The sequence below is a fragment of the Juglans microcarpa x Juglans regia genome, chromosome 8S, assembly GCF_004785595.1.
Source record: "Juglans microcarpa x Juglans regia isolate MS1-56 chromosome 8S, Jm3101_v1.0, whole genome shotgun sequence".
Classification (NCBI taxonomy): Eukaryota; Viridiplantae; Streptophyta; class Magnoliopsida; order Fagales; family Juglandaceae; genus Juglans; species Juglans microcarpa x Juglans regia.
The window spans coordinates 18,387,664-18,410,317 of NC_054609.1; the positions used below are offsets into that span (position 1 = coordinate 18,387,664).

Genomic DNA, 22,654 nt, shown 5'->3' on the forward strand with positions numbered 1-22,654 from the left:
AACCAGTATACAGAAGCCACAATTAATGTTTATTTGTTTAATGAGCTAGTTCGATGAGGGTGATTTTGTTTATTTTATTTTTTATTTTTTTTATGTCGGAATCTCTCCAAGACAGGCCCTTCGGATTCCTGCAGAGTAAATCTCGATCCCATGCACTGCATCCTCATAAATTTTCCTACACGAAATTAGTTTTTAGATAATGATCTTTGGTTTCTGGATCTTAAGTTTTCTAGGATGTTTTTAGATACAAATACAATTAATGGCCATAGTTTCACTCCCAACTAGTAATTTCAAAACTGCCAATGCAAACTCATTTCCTATCATTTTGGCTTGAAATGTATAGAGAAAGTGCCCACTTGAGCCAGGTCCCACTGTCTGGGGTGCATTTCTAGATGCTTGCATGATTCTCAAAGACACAAACCTATCCTGTGTGGCTTCCGACAAACAACTATATGAATTGGACCCAGAAAATGTTGGATGCATTCCGAAACACTAGTAGTCGAGAAAAGAACTTTGGCAGACTCCTTGGTTCACTCTAATTGAGGTTGGTGAGACAGCACGTGTTTACATCTGGTGATCGGAACAAATGTGTATATATATATATATATATATATATATATATATATATATATATAATATTATTTTATATAGTAGTTGTATAAGTTAAATATATAATTTTCACCAAATGCATCATCATTGACCTTATATACAATAAAATTATTTAATATTTATTAACCATATATAAAATGTTAAAGAGATGATTTAATTTTAATTTTACTAATTTAGTTAATTTTTTGTATTAATTTTTTTATCAAAAAAAGAAAACAGGAAAAAAAATGTTCATGGATCAACTCAACCAATATCTAACGGTCGTGCCAGCACCGAAATTTTTGGTCCATAACCCCCCGACTGGACCGGACCAGACCAATTACACACCTATGGACTGGAAAGATGAGAGAAGCTGGATTTAAATCACCGTCACTGCTATGCATGACAAGCAGGAGGAAGAGGAGGAGGTAATAGCCAAGGTGCATAGTGAGAAATTGGCCATTGTATTTGTTTTCATCTCTACTGAACCTAGAACTTAAATCAGAATCACTAGGAACCTCCGAGTTTAGATTGCCATAACGCGACTAAATTTATATCTAGGATTATATATAGAGAGAATTATTGTTTTTAGAGATGCTAACAGATTCTATCATTTCAAGGATGGCATCTGTTCTTGTTAAGACTCTGGTGAAAAGATTGTTTTCTACACTTGGCAAGGTAATGTGGATGGAACAAGCATCTAGCTTTCCCAAGTTGTCAGTTTTTGGTAATTGGAGAGTGCAATGTATCAGTTTATTGGAGGGTGCAAGTGTATTCTCCCCAAGCTTTGTTACTGTATTTACTTAAGTTTTCTTGCATCTGTACTTGTATTAGCTTCCATGAGCTAAATCCCAGGCTGTGACTATAATAAACAAGGAAAAACTCAAGTTTCTGATGCATGAACTGTGAATTAATTTCAATGTTTTTGCAAAAGTATATAGTAAGCAACATTTTCTTTGCTTCACTTACAAAACTGGGTACCTAATATTTTTACAGCACATAAAATTTCACTCGTTCTTTATTCAATCTTCTGCAACCCTTTGTAGGTTCATACATCATACTCATAAAAACCAGATTTCTGTCACACATCTTCTAGAAATGTGAAGATTTTAGCAATTAATTCCACATTGCTTGGTGTCAGGTCCCTTGGTTTTCATCACAAATGGATCAATGCGGACCCATAACAAGGAGAAGATGGAAGCCAAAAGGATTGACCATATGACAACAATGGTCGGTGTCCGGTTCTGCCGCCCCATCAGACCTTTAAGGAATGGGTAGAGATGGACAATCACCCAGAAGGAAAAGAAGAGCTTGCCAAATAGAGGTCCCCACGATTGGTACCCATTGTTTATGGCGTCTGAGATACCAGCTACCACTCCAACAATGTTGATGATTAAGATAGTGGTTGGAGGGATTAGAAGTGTTGTCCATTTGAAGGCATATAATTCTCCAAAATCCTCATCATCTGTTGCCTTGGATGTGACAGTGAAGTTGGTGTCAATACCAGCCAAAACCTTCAGGAGACCTTGCACAACAGCAAAGAGATGTGCTGACACACCACCAATGACCCAAAATTGTTCATTTCTCCACCATTCCTCAATGCTAACTCCGCTCCATCTCAGCTCGAGAATACCAGTAGCAAAGATCGACATGAACAAGGCAATGAAGAGGAGACTCGCAAGAGTGCTTATCTGGATTATGGAAAATTTAGGAATGATAACATGAGAATAATCTTATTGGCAGACACAGCAAAAAACACTTGGAACTTCTGTAAACTATATATTTTTATTTATTTTTTTCCAATTTTCATATGATTAAGGATTATATCCATTTATCTCAGTGTATCATGTTTGGGACTAGAGTGCTTCTTAACTTATCTAAATAAATGGTTATAATTCATGCAATGTTATGTTCCTTTGTATGAGGTTAAGAACTTTATAATCATCTTGAGTCCAAAATCACATAATTATCATCTTTCAAGGTAAAGAATGGCAGTTATAATATTACCGGTGGCATGATGAACTTATCGGTGAGCAAGCAGATGGCAGGGAGGGTACAGTATGCAAGGAGGGGTAAGGAGGTGAAGGGATAAACAGTTGTGTTGGCATAGGCAAATCTCTCGAGCCACTTGAGCTTCCCTTCCTTGTAGCCATACCAGACAGGACAGTGGTGGCTGAAAAAGATCTCAATGGAACCAAGTGCCCATCGAAGCACCTGGTTGAGCCGATCTGACAAGTTGATTGGAGCTGTACCCTTAAATGCAGGTCTCTTTGGCATACAGTATATAGACCTCCAACCACGGCAATGCATCTTGAAACCTGTGAGGATATCCTCTGTGATAGATCCATAAATCCAGCCAAGCTGCACATTCAAAAGTAGTGACAAAAAATGGTTATACACATTAGAAATTTTTTAAGAGAAATCTGGAGGCACATTGAATAGTTGTTAATATTACCTCAAGACCCCATTCTGTTTTGTCTTCATAGCCACAACTGATTACATGAATGGCTTCTTTGAGCAGGGCTGCCGGACTGGAGGAAGGAGGCACACCACCCTGTTCCATTAAGGTTGAAGTCACAAAAATTGCAGACTGTCCAAATCTCTGTTCGAAATTCATCTGGGACATGAGCAGCTCCTTGTCATCATCCATTCCTACTCAAACATGGAAGTATGTGTAGATAAGATATATGGTAGGGAGCAATATTGCATACAAAAGATAAAATTAAACAAGACAAAGATCTCCAATAACCTTGTAGACTTGGTTCCTCTATATTTGCCCCGTCCTTGGCATATTTTTGCTTCTTGCGGCGTCCAAAACATGGGCAGCAGTCACAGCTTACCATCTTTGGGCGCTTAGGACCTTTTGGAGGGTCATAGCCATATAGAGCTTGCCTTCTGAAAACGCATCCTGTGCCCACATATACAGGACCTTGAAGTCCATCGAGACCTTTCATGTTAATCTGCAAAAGAAAAGGAGTTAAATAACATTATTTCTACTCTTATTAAAACAAACCAGTAAACAAGAACAATTGCTATGGTGAGATTCTAACACTGACTTACATCAAAGAAGACTGTGTTTCTGTTGGCATAACGATCATTCCTATCAATACCATCGAATCTTTGAGGGAATTGGACATAGCAAACCTTTTTTCCAATCTGGGTGTCCATCAAGAAACACATGGCCTCTCGAGCAGCTTTGCTGTTGTTAATATAGTGATCACAATCCAAGTTCAGCATGAAAGGAGCATTGGTAAGCACAGCAGAGACGCGAATCTGTAAATTAACAGAGTATTAAAAGAAGCATAAAAACGGAAGTTTATAAAGGTAAGGAAGTTTTAATTGAATAGAAGGCAGAGGGTGCTTGAAAGTTGAAACTCTTACCAAAGCATTCATGGCACCGGCTTTCTTGTGGTGTGAAAAACCAGGCCTTTTCTCACGAGAAACATAGACAAGACGAGGAAGTTCATTTCCTTCAACATCAAGACCTCCACTCTGACCAAGAAAGACCTGAATCATACCAGGGTGATCCTTAGTATTGTTTCCTGGCCATGGTGTCCCATCTTGCATGATCCACCCTTCTGGAGGAATCTTTGTGGCTTTAGCCACAAGGGCATTTATCCTAACCTTGAATTCTTCATATTCTCTCTGTCAAGCACCACAAAACCAGAATATATTATGTAAAGTTGCTTACAGATACTTTATCAGGGAATGACATTAATGGAGTTGGTACAGACCTTCATAGCTCGACGCTCCTTGACAAATGTAGGCTGGACCTTGTCCTTGAGATAATCAATCTTCTCGGAGAAGTACATCTCCGGGGCTCGAGGCTCTATCAAAAATTTCTTACAAAAAGGTACCCATTTCCGAGCAAATTCTGCAGTTTCAGACAAGGCTTCGAACGTGAGCATGGAAGCACCATCATCTGAGATGTAGCATGAGATCTTATCAACCGGGTAGTCCATGGCCAAGATTGAAAGGATTGTGTTGGCTGTAACAAGAGGAGGTTCCTTCATGGGATCCACAGTACTGACAAAGACATCTACTGGAGCCAGTTGATTTGGCTCGCCTTCCCTCTCATACCTGTGTCAGTTATTAGTAAACCTCAGAATAGAACTTCAGGAGACATTTAACAGAAGAATTTTTATGTCAAAGTTCTTTGAAGTCTTAAATGTAATCCTTAAGCCCAAAGGAACATTGTCCTTTGGTTCAGGGTGATTTAGCAGTTCTGTACAGGCAAAAATCCACATGATGTGCTCTACAAATTACACCTGTAGCTATTTGATTGGAGCAGCACATTCTTCAGTCACATATGCCATGGATCCTATTCAACTCAACTTCCAATAACCCACCCATCAGTGTCAATAAAATATGAAGTATTTTTTTTTTTTTTTTTATATAATTTTACATTATGCTAACAAATGAAATAATCAAATATTATATACTTCACACTAAATGGTTACTATTTATTTCAAACTTGAAATGGAGGGATTGCCACCAGAACTGCTTTGTGCTTTCCTATGGGGAGAACTCGTTTGTTTTCAAAATTTCTCTCAAATCATCTCATCTCATCTAATCATTATAATTTTTTAAAATATCTACATAAAATAAAATAAACAATTCAAATTTTTTAAATTTTAAAATAAAAATAATATTAAAAATAAAATATTTTTTTTAATTTTTAATTTTAATTTTAACTTATCTCATCTCATATGCGAAAATAAAGTTAAGCATTCTTTCTTTTGTCAAAAAAAGAGACAAAAAAGAACTGCTACAAGTACTTTTGTCAAACCCGTTGAGGCTCTTGTCTTCTTTCTTCTTTTTTTTTTTCATTTCACTATAGCCTTTTAATAAACCACTTGGAAAATAGTATATATATATATATATATATATATATATATATATACTAGGCTCTGTTACAGAACTTTTGGAAGAGAATCTGTTGATACAGAAAAGAGTTTACCAAAAAGTCAGCTGTTCTACCTTCAAACAGTTTCTACAAAACACAAATAATTATGTAGTTCTAGGTTCTATATATATATATATATATATATATATATATATACTTGAAAACAAATCGGTATACCTGAGAGAGAGACGATCAAGGTAGGTTTCACGATCAATGGGGAACCATTTCGGGAACTGATCAAGGATCCATGAAATTGCAAACCAAATTTCACATATCACAGATGTTAACCAGAGCCCAAAGGCATCATGCACCGGATTCATTAGTCTATATCGGAGGAAAGCAGCCAAAACAACAAGCCGGGCCACAATCACCATCCGATAAGGATTGATTTTGCTAGAAGCAATCGGTACTTTTCTTGAGAGAGGCTGCCTAGCTTCATCTATCCTGCATGATCATGATCATCATGATCAGTTAACATATTATTTTTAGATGTTTGGATTATTTATCCTGCATGTATGGGTGCAATTTCTCGTTTTAATTAAGTCGGCCAAGGATTTGTATGAACAAGTCTTTGAATAAATGGATCCAGTTGGATAATTTGGTACGCACATGGATTTGTCAGGGTCGTAGTCGTCTGGTTCAGGGCCCCCCAGGTTGCCTTGCTGCATTTTCCAGTCATCCATCCTCTCTTTCCAACCATCCTCTTTCTTTTGATCATGATCCCACCTTGCACTTCCTGCAATATTTTGCAAGAAAAGCTACTTCTTCTCAGAAAGTATATATTTTTCATCTTATTCGAAAGTTTAGAACAAAAACTTCAATTGATAAAAGTGGAAAGAAAGGTGACTCTGAGAACTTGACTTCAGAAATTTGAGTATTATCAATTTATCAGGGGTGTAATTGCAGCACCCAACAAATTAGTTTTGCCAAAAGATAGTATAGCTAGACTTCCCTCTGCTTTTTGAGTTGAGGAGTTGCATGAAATATCAGAAAGTTCAGCAATATTAAATACTCAATAAATATTGTAGGAATCACTTTGTGCATATCATCTCTCTCCTACTTAAAACCCTCGATCGATCAAGTTCAAACAAGAACTTGAGAAGATCTTGATTCGGGTTTCTCATATGGATCGCAAGAAAGTTACAAAGATCCTACATATAATAGTGGGATTCTGGGAAGAGTAGTGATACCTACCAGATTCAGAAACTGGATATGGGTGCACTCGTTTATGCAACGAAGAAGATAGCGCGTTCTCTCCATGCGCATGCGATGATATAGGAAATTCACCGCTCACCTGCATGCGTGCATGCAAATAGTTTTTTTTTTTTCACTTGTTTATAGTACTGTTTGATTGAAAATTATCTCATATCTGAGCAAAAAGCAACAATCTTGGATTCATTTTAAGCATTTGATCAACGATAAGCATGAGCTTTTTTCCCTTACCGGTCGCGATCTAGAACCGGAAATAATTGGTGGGAAGTGGGCATTTTCATCGTCTTCTGGGCCCCTTCCATAGCTCATCTTACCATGAAGCATCGCTTCTGCAATCTGGTTATGCTTGTTGCGTTCATCCTCGATTTTGAATTCGTGCTCAATGTCATCAACATCCTCTTCATCATCATCTCCCTCAACCCTCGGACTCCCTTCACAATATTTCCAAAATATTGAAAAAAAAAAAAGTTTTAAAAAAACCAATATATATAAGTTTGCTGTCTTCTTTGCCATTGTAATTTGTAAACTGAACACGTTCATGTGCATGTTTTGTAATACCTTTGAGACGCTTGTATCTGGTCCTGCACTGAGGACAAAGCTGGCTCCCTTCTCTCCTCTCATACTCATAGCATGGCCGGCACACCGGAAAACCGCACTCATTGCAGGCCACAAACAGGTCTCCATCCACTGTAACCCCCACGTCATCGCCGCAAATCTCACAGACTTGGCCATCCAAGTTCCTCAAAGGCTTGTGCTGCAACAAAACCACAAAAACCAAGATACATATACATGCATTAGCCACGTAAATATATAGATATACAAACTGATCGATCGACTAAAACCAAAACTTCTTTGCTCCATCTCGATGGTTGGTTAATTTACCTCTTCATGGCCATGAATGACAACGAGCTCGTTGCGGTTGTGAGACCCGGCGACAAGTCCGGCGCTGGCTTCCATGGTGGCCGGTGGTGGTGTGGGAGAAAGATGAACTGAAAGTGAGGTGGTGAGGGGGGGATGGCTTTCTTTTTTATGAATGAAGGGGTCGGAGGGCATAAGAGCTTTAGTTCCTGATCTCTCACCTAATGCGTCCACATAAGGGTGTTGTTGTTGGTTGCAGGGTCTCCATTGCCATGAAGTGAAGCTTCCTCTATTTTTCAACTACCGTCTATGCCTTCAATACCGCCAGGCTTTTTCCAACGACCACCTTATAGCTAGAATACGTCCATTTTGTTTTAGATCGATTGGATCATGGTTTTAAAAAAATTAAAAATAAAATTCTTTATTTCATTAATTTATATACATACACGTGAATCACATTAATATGCAATATGTATTGAATGCATCATGTACACCAGCCTAATTCCATATATATGGCATCTCCGGACATGATCTTATGTGGTTTGGATCAACTTAATTAATTGATATGTAGAATTATTACTACGTTAATGTATTTATATAGCCGTGTATAGTAGTTACAAGCTGATTAACTTGATCGAGGCAGAAATATGTTGCCCCATAACAAGAGATTTCGGAAAAAAGAGAATGAGAAATTAAATGATTATTTTTTAAGAATTATTTATAATAAAAATAACTATTTGTGACAAGAATTAATTATTTTTTAAAAATAATTATTTTTATAATAAATAACTGATCATGAATAAGAAGGTTTTTTTTTTTCTTTTTTTTTGGTAGCATGCATGTTGCCTAGCTAGTGATCTTGTCGCCTAAGGTACGTACCTCACGAATAGGATGAACCTCAAATGAACCAAAAATTAATTATATATATATATATATTTGGTGAAAAATGGGAAGCTTGATTTCTTTTTCAAACATGATTTTGCCACTTATTTCTAGAAAAAATTTCAAAAAATAGAACAATAATACAATCTCGTTTTCTTAGTATCAGCCTAAAATTAAGATCTGTCTTTCTCTTTTTTGATCTTTTTCTTTTTTCCCTCTTATCCCTTTTTAATTTAGGCACCCGATTTTTAAGAGACCGTAAGGCTACGTTTGAATACCAAGAGTACTTCAAGTATTCTCATTACTATTCTTTACTTTATTATTACTTTTTACCTATTTTTTTATTATTCATTACTTTTTATCTATTATTCATTATTCTATTATTACTTTTTTACTATTTTTTCACTACTATTCACAAATATTTTTAACACTTTTCAAATATTCTCACTACTCAAACATAGTCTTGGCTCACTCTATACATCTTTTTCTAGTTTATTTAAACACTATATATATTTGTCTCCCTCTACCAATCTTTTTTTTATTATTATTATTTAATTAAATATTCTTCTGTCTTTTCTTTTATTATTTTGTTCTTTACTTTTGTATTCTTTTCAGAAATACAAAACATCGATGTTTTATATATAAAAGATTAAAAAAATATATATCTAGCCTGCAGACTACGTACGTCAGTATAGACTGGCTAACCAGTATATAGAAGCCACAATTAATGTTTATTTGTTTAATGAGTTAGTTTGATGAGGGTGATTTTTTTTTTTTTTTTTAATATTGTGAACCTCTTCAAGGTAGGCCATTCAGATCCACACCTACAAAGTAAACTTCGATCTTATACACCGCATTCTCATAAATTTTTTTATATGAAATTGATTAAATCGTTGATTTTTTACTAAAAATATGGCTCCAAAATATTATTTGCACTTATAAGATATTGAACTTTAGACTTTAAAATGAGTGATATTTTAAAACCAAAACCTTCACAGGGACGATTTTAAAGGTTTTTTAGCCAAATTTTGGATTAAATGCTGATGTGGATGCTCTTAAAGATTGCATAATTTGCATCCTCGAACCAAGTTTTGGAGTTCATGCATTAATGCTGCAGAAAGTCCAAACATGATGAGTTGAAACTAGAGACTGTTTGCTCTCATTAATTGCTCATTAATTTTGTTAATGAGCATAATTCGTGAGATAAATTTCTCTAAAATTTTACTTTTCTTAATTTTGAAAAATATAAGAGGATTCATTATTAATTCACATTTTATGAAAACAACAAGTTCTCTCCATTATGAATCGAATCGGACCGAACCGAAAAAATCTGCAAAAAGACGGATGGGTCGGTATAAGCATATCGGGTGACAATGCAATATAAAGGAAGAAAAATGATAGTTGCAGTCGTGAGGACATAAGCACTGCACAATTATTTTTAAAAAAATGAATAAATACAAGATCTATATGAAGGAAGAAAAAAAAATAGTAAATTTTATTCTTTTTTAAAATGACTACATTATATTTACATACTTCACGACTATATATAACATTGGAATCATTGGTCGTTTCTTGTCTAAGCCATAAAAGAAAATGATACATACTACCTGCACTCTTATCCCACTTCTATTTATTGGTATCGTACATCCATTTTTGAAATTGTTAAAAATTAAAACTGAATTTAATGGTTGACAAATATTGTCATATCATGAAAGTAAGATATAAGTGAAACGAAGGTATATATAAGAAATGTTAATATCTCGTCTGAGTTTATCTTTTCATTTTAACCGTTCATATATTTATTTATTTTTTAATATTTTTTACTTAATAATTAAGAAATTGACTTTTAATATATTGATGTATTTTTTATTTTTTGAAAATATTTAAATATGTTTAAAATGAAAATAAAAAGACAAATAAAAAAATAAAAAGACAAATTTATACTAGACGGCACACCCAACTATCATGCTGGGCAGTAGCCTAGTACTACTCATATAGTATATAGTATATAGTATGACTGAACCGTAAAATCTTTTTATAATGTCAACAAACTATTATTTGTCTGGGAATAAGTAAATGCAAAATCAAATTGCAAATAATTGTAAATAGAAGCATGGGGGGATGAGAGAGTCTACAACCTGCCAACCAAAATACTTAAAAAAGTACGAAAGCCATTGCTTTCAAAACCGCAGCAGTTTAGAGGTTACATGTAGAGAGTAGGAATGCTTGGAATGCAAGAACTTAGAAACGAAGCCAAACCCCAAATCGTTAGGTGTGTAAGTTAAAGTCTCTCTATCTAGACAAAGACTTGCTGCTCCTACTTGTACATACGTCTCTCTCTCTCTCTCTCTCTCTCTCTCTCTATATATATATATGTATATATAACCACAACAAATTAGATCATGCACATGCAAAAATGGGGTAGCATTTGTGAGTTGGCCTTGCGTTTTCACCCCAAGGCAATTATTCCAACCAAATATTTATCCCCTTCAGAAATATGCCTTTCGGGTTTAAGGTAAAGAAGCTAATTCAGTCATGTCAAACAACGATGTTGCCGTGTTGGCGTGTCTAATTCCTTAATCCTAATCTACTAATTTCGTATTTGAATCATGTTAGATTCTAGGTTGTGACAACAAATTTCAATTCGAAATGTTGCATGTTGGGTTCATATCGTATTAAATCAAGTTCAGATTATGCACGGGTCAACTCTAATTTGACTCGTGAATTTCGTGTAACATTTGTATTGAATTCACGGATCATGTTAAAAAAATCACCCACCCAAGGAAAACTGCATAAAATACAAGAACAGAACACTGCAACACAAAGTATGCAAGTTTTAAGACATGGATTCAAACTCAGTCACAGAAAAGAACATTTGCAAAAGGCAAATAAAAAAAAAAAAAGGGTTGTGTTAAAGAGTATTTACTCTTACAACCTTCCTTCAGCTTTTGAATGCTTGGGGGTCTTCACCTTTGTTTAATTGAATAAAATTCCAATCTCCTTCCTCAACGTCATTCAAGAAGAATACAAATAATCAGGCATAATACCACAGAAGATGTCAAGGTTGCATATATCCTAAAATGGATACCACCATAATAAATGGAGACTGATTCTAACAGCTATAAAAGGAAATGTGAGTTCACCTCATACTGGTGTCCAAACTCTGCCTTTACGTTCTTGATTTATGGATCATTCTCCACAGTTCCCATCCAGTAGCTGGGATACAACCACCTGTGTACTAGCCCCACTTGCATCCATCTCAAAATGCTTGAATAGACAACATGCTGGTATAGACATGGAGATAACAACCCAATCTTTAAAGCAATGGTCCAAACTCGCTTCCAGAACTCTAGTACTACAAGTTAGAACAGAGAATGTAGATTCTATTATTAAAAGCCTAGTAAACATATTCTCGTACATATGTTAAACTAATGCTATACAAGGCTTCTGGATCCTTGATCAAGTTGAAGAACAAAAATGAATATCACCCGGTAACTGTGCTATCGCTAAAACCCCATGGCCATAATAAATGAAACTTTGGACTGCACTCAGACACTAGCTGATACTTCATTTGCCGCTGACTTGTCTTGTTTCTTTGGTGGTTCTTGTTTCTTTGGTGGTTCTTGAGCTTTTTGTGCCTTGTTCGGAACCAAAACTATGAATATGTTCCGGTCACGGAAGTTTTTGGCCTCCTCGGTTGCAAGCTGCATACCAACCCAACAGGAGATTGAAGACAGAATTAAGGGAGTTACCACACTTTAAAAAGGAATAACCAAGACTTAAGACAGGCATTGATGTAAAAATGCAAAAAGATAAATAAAATGACAGAAATGTCTGAACCTAGAAGAGAATCACAAGAGTGAAGTGAACCACAAACACCCAAACCAAACAAGACTGCTCAGGTCACTTATTGAAAATCCATAAATACACAATCTTTTTTGCCAAATTTACTTGGCGACTTTTTTAATTGGTAATTTACTTGACTAAATTTTTAATTGGTACACAGGTGAGAACCAGAAATATAGCAGGGATGGTCCTGCTGCCACCCATGGTTTCCCCCAGCCCTGATGGAAGTAAGAGTCAATTCTAGGTCTCTCTGATAAAATCTATCGTGGACTTCACTGAAAAGCTAGCCGTAACCTTAATGACGAATTTCATAGGATATTCAAGAAAAATGAGTGGGCACCCCTGGTCTGAATAGAAAGGCAATGGAGGGAGAGTTTTGAAGAAGACTGAAGCCAATGATACCAAGCCAACTATAGTTGACCATTCTTTTGAGATTAAACAAACCTGTTTTGAAACAGTATCAAGAATGAATGACTGCGTCATGATTTCCCTATATAGATTTAACTGAAATGAATTTCAACTGAGATTGATCTAATACGTGTGATCAAGCATTCATCTGAAAAAATTACAATTGAGAATTGACAAGAATTAGAGACTACTTTTAACTAAATTTAGCTTAATATGTGGTGATCAAGCATTATCTGACAAAAATTGCAAATGAGGATCGAAAAGAATTAGTCTTCCAAAGTTTAGTCAAAACTGCACCATATCGGCGCTGCAATGGTTCCATTCCAAACATATTAGTCAATTATTTAACAATGTACTTCATGTTCTTGTTCGTGAAAGAAGAGCCTACTTACCAAAAAACAGAAGGGAAAAAAAGACGGAATATAAACCTATGTGGCTATGTCATGAGTACCTCTCCAACATCATTCTGAAAACGTCTGATAAGCTCGATGGCAATATTCCTGAATTCATTTTCACGACCTTTCAGGCTCACTACAACCTTAACCTGCAAGATTTGATATCTCAAATGTTCAAATCACAAAGACAATTTCAATATGTATACTACATGCTGACATCATAAGAAAATCCCAGCAACCTTGTCACCATCTTTCAAAAACTTCCTTGCAGCTTTCAACCGAACAGAATAGTCATGTTGATCGATGTTGTAACTGCAAAGAAAATGAAGAAAATCAATTAATGAAAAACATTTACAAACTGACACTGAATAGTATAAAGTATGTGGATGCCTCAGCTATCGAATTACGGCTTAAAGAGAGAATTTGAAACATGCAGATAAAAAAAGTGCATACATGCATCCCCTTAAAACCTATATTGCTGAATTTAACATCTCATGGTTAGATTAGGGGACCTGGCCACTCTAGGTTTCAACTAACCCTTATTATGGTTGGTTGCATTTTGGCCATATGTCGTAGCATCCACCCACCCTCTTTGAGCCGTTCCTTGCAAGTAAGAAATGTTTTTGCATACATAATTCCAGATTCAGTAAACTAGCATGCATAGGCGATGCTCTTGTATATGTTCCATATACTTGGGCTCTTGCCTATTCTTATGATCAAAAAAATTTTGTTTCCCGATAAAATAAAAATAAAAAATAATAATAATAATTAATTCCAGATAACCAGGCAATCTTAGTAATTAGAGAGCAACGACCCAAAAAAATCAAAGAAAAACTTAGCCAAAAGAATCATAAATGAAACTGACTACATACCCCATTTTGAGCTCCTTTAAATCCACGCGATTGGCTAGCATTTAAAAGCAGACTTTGTCAATAACTTTCTGAAATCTGGGAAACATAAATCAGAGAAAATCAGCAAAGTCTAATTAGGGAAGACATTCACCAGCGCTTTTCTTCTGCTGTTCTCTTTTCTTCTTTTGCTGTTCATATTTATATTTACTGAAAAGAGAGAAAAGATAAGGATCAAAGGGTCTTTTAAGGTTCAATAACCCCAACATGAACATTCAACAAGAGGGAAAAATTTTTAAATCGGATTGAGAAATATATAGATTTTGATCCAACAGTCATTTTATCATAAGTGATACTAAAGACGGTCCAGGTCCAAGGACAACACTTTCATTTTTACCTTTGTACCATTCTTGTATTAGTAATTTAGTGTAATTGTTTTGCCTAACAATCTCCCGGGTCAAATGGCGCTACCTCCCCTCAGAAGAAAGGATTGGAGGATGAGGTCATCAATTAAATACCCAATGGATGAGCATGTAACTTCCGAACTAAATATCAAAGGGGAAAGGGGCGAAAGCGAATTGATAATGCTTCTTAGAGGAGAAGTGTCCTACAACATAAATAAACATATAGCCCTTCATTTGTGAAATTATTACCATTTTGAGGTAAAAAAAAAAATTGAGGTTCCAATATAGCAAAGATATCATTAGCAACAGACCATACATCCCCTCTGGGATACTTTATTTCACGTGAACAGATAAGAACACAATTGGGTGAACAATATCTACACATAAAAGCTACCTTGAGTTTGTAAGGGACCATACATCACACTTCATGTAGATAGGGCTTTTGATTTCATTTACTGCTTGACACTTGAAATACTTGTCAATTTTTTTTTAAACTATATATGAATCATAAACACATGAATTACATCAACTTAGGCCTCGTTTGGTTACACAAACCATCTCATCTCATCTAATCATTACAACTTTCTCAAACTCTCACACCAAATACAATAAATAATTCAACTTTTTCAAATCTCAAAACAAAAATAATATTAAAAAATTATATTTTAACAATATTTTATCTAACTTTCAACTTTCATCTCATCTAATCTGTATAACCAAATGAGGCCTTAATTTTCATTTCAGATGGCTAACATACAGTTAAAATTGAAAAAATAAAATTGTAGCAGATTTTTTAAAAATAAAAGTAATAAAGAAATTATATATATATATATATATAACAACACTTCATCCCAAAAAATATGGTAAAGTACATCGTACTTGTAATCCATTATTTTGACAACAGGGGGATCAGCATCTGGGGATAGTATGACCTGCAAAAAACCAAGTGCAAATAAGTTCCTGTATAAATTAATAGAAAGAACCATAGACTAGAAGCTCAAAAAAAATAAACCTTTCATTTTCTTACATAGAAAGTAACACACTTTATATACTTGAGACTCACCGTTTACATTCAGTGTATTGGATGCGAAGAGCAACTAGTTCATGCCTTCTATGAAAAATTAATGGTTTTAATTCCACAATTTGTGATAAGAATTTCAATAAAAATATACTGAAGGCGAGTGAAGCAGAAGTTGACATTGGAGACCTAGCATTGCCTAATCACCCAATGCATATGTCATAAAAACAAAAAGGTGAATCTTTGGTTGAGCAAAATTCCACAAGAGTCGTCGGAAAGGATGATTCGGTTGTTCTACAAACAAGCAGGAACTCATCTGATGTATATCATTATTCTCATGGGTTTTAGTAGACAGTTTTTCTTTTATAAATCAATGTCTGTATTGGATTAAAATCGACATTCATTTTTTTCTTTCTTCTTTTTTTTTCCACTTTTGTTAAGTTACTCATAACCCCAACAAGTCTAAATCCATGACGTTGGCTCCCCTAAGAGAGGGAAGAATTATTGGCTCATCGGCTAATATTGACTCTCAGCATGTAAAAATATGGGCATCTGATAAAACCAGAAACCAACTACACAAACAGCCAAGATGCCTGAAACTGAACAAGAACCAGTAGTTAAATTAAAAGAAAATGGAAAACTGAACAACAGCAATAGTTCTTCACTATTCACTTGTGGGATACACTCCACTACTATTTATTATTTTATTATTACTTTTCGCCTACTTTTCACTACTTTTGAATATTATTCACTACTATTCAATTTTATCATTATTATTTCACTATTATTCACAGAATATCTGAAATCACCTCACTACCCAAACGCAACCTAAAAATGATCCTCAGCGCCTACCATCATAGGCATAACCACAACACAAGCACATAGAAACTCGCGTTCATGAGTCTAGCCACCCACAAAATTGGATATTCTCAGAATGTGCATTAACAAGCATATTGCCACATATTTTTTTATCAGTGTATTGCCACATATTTAAACAAACAACAGTCAAAAACAAAAAACCATTCGTGTAACCCTCGATTTTTTTTTTTTTTTTTTTTTTTTTTTGCACATTTTCCGGCCACTCAATTACTTGTTCAGAGAGCAAAGAAATCACACTAAAAGATGGATTACCAGATCAAGCTCGGCATCCTCAGCCATTTGAATAGCCTCATTTTTGGATAGCACTCCCACCTACGAATATAACAGCATCAATCTCCGAACTATGACATTAGCTCAGAAATTAAGAACGCAGCTCAAGGAAGCACACAAACGTGACATTTAAAGATAGACAAAAAGATAAGATACTTCGCAATTCTCTCCACTTTCCTGCGTTTTCCCAGCTACCAAGCGAGCGTAAACCAAACAAAAGAAAGCCACTCACCATATTCTGTTTCTCATCAATTAGCCTCACAGTGGCTGACCTATTTCAAAACCAAACAGCTCAGTTTCATTCTTAATCGAATCCAACTTCGAACGCACGCACACACACACAGCCATAAGTACCTAATGGTGGAGATGTCAAGTGCTTGCTCGTCATCTGAGTCGCTCTTCTGGTACTGCCTCGAATTTCTGGGGCCAGAGGAGCGAAACCCGCCTCCGTACCGGGCGGTGATGGAGGGGCCACCGAGGGTTGAGGAGAGAGATATGGAGCTCGACTTGATGGTACCTATGTTGAAGAGGCGGACTCCGAAGAGCTTGGAATCGAGACAAGAAGGCGTCGCCGTGAGGGTCCGTGTCAAAAGGGGCTTGCATGGAAAGCAGCTGGCGATCCCAGCCATGGCGTCAAGATTAGACTTCCACTGTGCGAGTTTGTCGCATAATTTACGAATTTCTTACTTATCTACCTTTTTTGGGATGATTTCTTTGTCGGGTCGGTTCGGTTCGATCCGGTCGGCCGGTCCTGAAGTCCTTTATCTTTATCAAACTAGTAAAAGTTCATTAAAACTGCGTTTAGATATTAAATTGAATTAAATTGAAATGACAAAATATTATTAAAATATTACTTTTTAATATTATTATTATTTTAAGATTTAAAAAATTAAATTATTTATTATATTTTATATTGAGATTTGAAAAAATTGTAATAATGCGTTGAGATAAGTTTATCATCCAAACATACCTGGTTGCATTGTTACAAGACTCAATTGAGTTCAGTCTAATTTTAAATTGAATCTAATATCCAAATGCTCAACTCTTAAATTACTAAACTCATCTCAACTCAAAACCTCCTTACATATAGAACTAAAATCTTTTTCAACTTAACACATCTTTATACATGAAACTCGTAACATTTTTAACTTCTCATAAAAAGTATTAAACTCATCTTAAAATCTATACACATTTTAAACTTAGTTTAGAAGGGTCTTATATAATTTCATCTACTACTCAACTCACTACTATTTATAAAAAATTGAACTCAACTTAACATCTAAACGCAATCTAATAGTACCAACAAGTCCACACTTGTCACTTGTGCCTCACTTTTTAGAGAGAATAATGTCCCGTTTGGTTGCAAGATTCAGTTGAAATCAATTCAGTTCAGTTTTTTTATACGCGAGATTCATAACTCAATTCAACTCAATGCATCTTTATACGTGAGATCCACAACCTTCTATATGGAATTCACAATATTTTTTAATTTCTCATAAATAATATTAAACTCATTTTAGGTTACGTTTGAATGTTGAATTGAGCTCAGCTGAATAGAATTCTTTATGAAAATTTTTTTTTATTTGTATTGTAATGTATATAATAATGTCCGGAGGAACATGGCGTTTGAAAGAGGGAAAACCAAAATAATGTTTGGAGGAATGGTATAATCAGAAGAGGGGACAATATATATTGTTTTGTGTGTAAATGGTTATATCAGTGAACAGTATTCGAAAATTTTGAAACAAACAGATCTCAACTGGGTTCTACGTGAACGGCTATTTGAATATATTATCTCATCTCAGTGGATGAAATGGACTGAGAATTTTTTATCTGATACGAGGCCTCAAACGTCCCCTCAGAAGGACTATTATTCCTATGGATTACCCTAGAAGATCTAAGAAACCATATAATTAAGTCGAATGGTTTTATACATGAAGAGGTATATATTGAGCAACCTCCAGATTTTGAAAATTATATTTCTCCAAATCATATTTTCAAGCTCATAAAAACACTATATAGACTCAAACAAGCCTTTATAGCTTAGTATAAGAGACTAAGTGATTTTTTGATTAAAAAATGTTTTTCAAGAGAAATAAAAATCAACACAACCCTTTTCATTAAATACGAAAAATATGATATTCTTTTTATTCAAATTTATGTGGATGATATAATATTTAGTGTTACTAATAAAAATATGTGTCAAGTTTTTATTAAGAGCATGCAAAAAGAATTTGAAATGAGCATAATGGGTGAAAATGGTCTTTTTAAATAGAAACTTTGAGCCTTTAAATTCTTGCAAAATCTTGTTTGTTAACAACGTCAAGTGAATTTGAATCTATTTCCGCACTATATCCATAGAGTTAGGCCTAGACTTTGCAACACTTGTCAGGATATGGGCGACTCAAGGTTTTGCAATACTTGTCGGAACCCAAGCATCTCCAATTATTCAACTCTCCACAGTTTCTACAAACTCGTCGTTTTCATCAATCTATTGGTATTGCTTACTGTGGTTCCTTTTTTAATGATGCCAAAAGGGGGATAAGTTTTAAACTAGAACATTAATATGTTCTTTCCTATGATTTATTTTAAAATAACATTCTTTGAATTGTTAAGCTTGTTATATATGCTTGGAATTATGTCTATCAATTGTTTGAAAAACTAACGCACATTCTCAGGGAAAGCTTAAGTATTACTACAGGCTTCAAAGTTCTACTAAGTATTTTTCATTATTAAAAAGGGGGAGGTTGTTGAACCCAAGCTTTCAAGGTTCATATAATTATATATCTACATATAGATTTTGATGATAACAAATGAATTCAAGCATAAAGGAATCTCAAACTCAAGTTGTCTACACAATAGAGCCAATCACATAAACGAATCAAGCATGAGCAATAAATGGAACAAGCTTACTAAATGGAACAAGCTTACTCTAAGAGCTTTAGTTATAAGCTTGTTCCATTTCTTGCCCATGCTTAATTTGTTGATATGCTTGGCTCCAATGTGTTGACAATTTGAACTTAAGATTCCTTTATGCTTGAATTCATTTGTTATCATCAAAATCTATATATAGATATATAATTATATGAAACTTGAAACCTTCGGTTCAACAACTGGGTTTTACATGAATGACCGTTTGGATATATTATCTCATCTCAGTGGATGAAATGGTCTAAAAATTTTGTGTTTGATATGAGGCCCCAAACATCCCCTAGAAGGACTATTATTCATATGGATTACCCTGGAAGATGTAAGAAACCATATAATTAAGTCATGCATTTCCATCTATTCTATTATCATCACTCCAAAGTGTGTATGTGCCAATGGTGTTTAGAGAGTTTGAGGTATCAATCAATAACGTTATTGTGGTTTGCTCTTTATCTCAAATATCAATCTCTAGATTAAGGTCTAATTTTTTTTTTGTTTTTTACAAATCATCTCATTTAATCATTATAAATTTTTCAAACTCCTAAATAAAATAGAAAAAATAATTTAACTTTTTCAAATCTCAAAATAAAAATTATATTTTAACAATATTTTTTTTCAACTTTCGTCTCGTCTCGTCTCATCTCATTTGTATAACTAAACAAAAGTGAATTGTGCCAACAACCACAAAATGCCCTCCTGGCGCAAGATACTTCATTATCATGAACGTTTTATACATCCATCCAAATATTTCTTTCTTCTTCTTTTTTTTTTTCTTCCTTATAACCCATCTTTCTTTTTTTTAATAGATATATAGTGAGTCTTCCATGATGTCATCACATTCTTTTTATCGTCGAGTCACGCTTTAGTAGGGGTAGGCAAAAACTTCGGCGACTCCGACTTTGGCCGACATCCGCTTTGATTTCGACTCTGTTGGAGTCAGAAAAAAACTGAGTTTGGATTCAGAGTTAGAGTTAGAGGGTAAAAATAGTCAAAGTTGGAGTTAGAGTTTGGAGTTGAACAAGACTCTAGACTTCCGACTCCGATAGATATATTTAATATTACAAAATAAATTAAAGTTGTTCCATTGGCCTAATGGTTGTTGACCCCTCCCCTCCCCTAGAACAAATTTTTTTTGAGGTATTTTAATTAAACGACATTGTACCAGATCCCAACCAAAGGGCCAAACTTTTTCACTCATCTCCAATTTCCCCAGACCCCACGAGAACTCTTTCTCACTTCGTCCTCTGGACGCCGTTCTTCGCTTCTTCTTCTTCAATGTTCTTTACTTCTTCTTCAAATAGGTGTTGCTGTGTGTTACAGTCCAACGAGGAGTACCACTTCGAGTCCGAGACCAGGTCTTGCACGGTTTTATTTTTTTCTAACATTTCGATCCCCCCTCTCTCTCCCCCTTTGATCCATACATTTTCTTTTTCTTTTTTCTTTTTTCTTTTTTCTTTTTTCCTTTTATAATATGCGATACATTTTCTATTTCTGCCTAAAAATTTTTTTTGCATGTTTTTGTTTGATTTTTGAATTTTGAAGTAAAAATTTTTCCTTTGTTTCAAATTGGTAACCGAATCTTGTGCGTTGCTCCAAGTTGGGCTTTGAGCTCCGTGCTCCGAGCTCTGATCGAAGTCGAAGTCGGAGCACATTTTGGCCTCTGACCCGAGTCGGACTACTCCGCCAGAGTCAGAGCTCAGTCCTACGTTTTGACGTGTAATTCCAACTATCTTTTACGGCTAATATTTTCAAAATTAGGGTTGGTAGAGCTTTGCATGGGTCATTTGCCCAGCCCCATTGATACTTCACACATTTTCCTTTAGAACTCACACATGGAATCCAAACTCTTAGGAAGACTAACACAACAACCCACCACCATGGCCTCTTTTTAAATCTCAGTTTGATTTCAGAAAAAATCGAACCTATGACATGAGGCCCATGGACACTAATTCACCCTTATCTCTTGGGCTACCTATGGGTAGGTTGTTCCAATATTTTCACTTTCCAAAATGTTATTGTCATGTGAAGCTTTTATGAGACTCTCTTCTTATGATTCTCTGTTTGTTTAGGCTGGACTTGGCATCACAATGCTTATTTTCCATACGAATTTATTCAAAAATTTCTCTCTTCTTTTTCAAAATCTCATTTCAAAAGATTCTCAAATATTTTAAACATTTTTTAGTAAATCAAACATGGCCTCAATCTCCAAATCAAGCTTTTTGTTATTAGTTGCCCTCTAGTTAGATTAGTTTGATTCTATTCCGTTCTTCATGTTTACACTGAAAAATATTTTGAGGGGATGCATAAGAAATTAGATGAGATGAGAAATATATTAATAGTATAAAATAGTTTGTGAATAGTAGTAAAAGAGTTTAAATTATGATATTTTATGAGGTTTTGGAAAATAAAAAATAAAATGTTGAATAAAAATATTATAAAGTTAAAATATTGTTATAATATAGTTTTTTAATATTACATTTAATTTTAGAATTAGAAAAAGTTGAATTATTTTTTATATTTTGTTTGAAAGTTTGAAAAAATTATAATAATTAGCTTGAAAAAGTTACAATGATTAGTTTAAAAGTGTTTATATTTAAGCTATGTTTAAAAATAAAATAAGATAAAATAAAATGAGATAAAATACATTACCAAACATTCCCTAAATATAAAACCATATACTAATAAAGCACGGATTTAGACTCACAAACCAACACGAAAACATAATCTCAAATTTGGCGTTAATACCAATCACATGGTCGATTTGGCAAAGAGCTAATATAAGTGATTGATGAGAATAAATGATTGATGTGAAAAATGTCATCAATTACATGAGGTAAGTAATATCAATCATTTATTATAGAGAAATAATAGTTATAGTTGTGATTTGTGAGTATGTAAATACTGTATATTTATTTTAAAAAAAATAATAAATAAGAAACTCACGTAAAAAAAATTAATTTTTTTAATAATAGATTTTATTTTTTTAAAACAACTTAACTATATTTATACACTCAATAACTGCAGGTAGTATTAGTCTTATTATATTGTAGAATCCTTCTTTTGAGTTGAAATGGCAAAGAGCTAATTACGTGATTGATGACACATTATCAATATAATAAATGACTGATATTACTTACCATTTTTTAACCGTTATGTTCTTATTATTTCAAGAACTATTTTATGATGTGATGTTAAATTATTAAAATCTATAT

At 34.4% G+C, this 22,654-nt stretch overlaps 2 protein-coding genes across 2 annotated transcripts; both read right to left on the reverse strand.

Moving 5' to 3' along the window:
- Positions 1-1,494: 1,494 nt before the first annotated feature.
- Positions 1,495-7,749, reverse strand: LOC121243929 (cellulose synthase A catalytic subunit 7 [UDP-forming]). Its single transcript, XM_041141992.1, has 13 exons — positions 7,589-7,749; positions 7,265-7,460; positions 6,938-7,137; positions 6,689-6,788; positions 6,104-6,230; positions 5,672-5,938; positions 4,323-4,668; positions 3,970-4,233; positions 3,649-3,861; positions 3,338-3,548; positions 3,044-3,240; positions 2,596-2,949; positions 1,495-2,279 (listed from the first exon to the last, which is right to left on the reverse strand). The coding sequence occupies exons 1-13, from the start codon at positions 7,661-7,663 to the stop codon at positions 1,698-1,700; spliced, it is 3,132 nt and encodes a 1,043-aa protein (XP_040997926.1). The 5' UTR covers positions 7,664-7,749; the 3' UTR covers positions 1,495-1,697.
- A 4,012-nt stretch (positions 7,750-11,761) lies between these two features.
- Positions 11,762-17,189, reverse strand: LOC121243931 (translation initiation factor IF3-4, chloroplastic-like). The gene is made up of 9 exons (XM_041141993.1): positions 16,869-17,189; positions 16,747-16,786; positions 16,497-16,556; positions 15,227-15,279; positions 14,098-14,153; positions 13,968-14,001; positions 13,335-13,407; positions 13,152-13,244; positions 11,762-12,150 (listed from the first exon to the last, which is right to left on the reverse strand). Exons 1-9 carry the CDS (start codon positions 17,141-17,143, stop codon positions 11,995-11,997), a joined length of 840 nt encoding a protein of 279 aa, XP_040997927.1. The 5' UTR covers positions 17,144-17,189; the 3' UTR covers positions 11,762-11,994.
- Between the last annotated feature and the right edge of the window lie 5,465 nt (positions 17,190-22,654).

Excerpts from the sequence above, each read along its gene's own strand:
- LOC121243929 (XM_041141992.1), bottom strand. The coding sequence starts at position 7,663 with ATGGAAGCCAGCGCCGGACTTGTCGCCGGGTCTCACAACCGCAACGAG. Across the intron at positions 6,231-6,688 it reads ATATCCAGTTTCTGAATCTG|GAAGTGCAAGGTGGGATCAT; the intron begins GTAGGTATCACT and ends AAAATATTGCAG. Across the intron at positions 2,280-2,595 it reads ATAAGTTCATCATGCCACCG|ATAAGCACTCTTGCGAGTCT; the intron begins GTAATATTATAA and ends TCCATAATCCAG.
- LOC121243931 (XM_041141993.1), bottom strand. The coding sequence starts at position 17,143 with ATGGCTGGGATCGCCAGCTGCTTTCCATGCAAGCCCCTTTTGACACGG. Across the intron at positions 14,154-15,226 it reads GTCAAAATAATGGATTACAA|TAAATATAAATATGAACAGC; the intron begins GTACGATGTACT and ends CTCTCTTTTCAG. Across the intron at positions 13,408-13,967 it reads TTAAAGGAGCTCAAAATGGG|TTACAACATCGATCAACATG; the intron begins GTATGTAGTCAG and ends TTTTCTTTGCAG.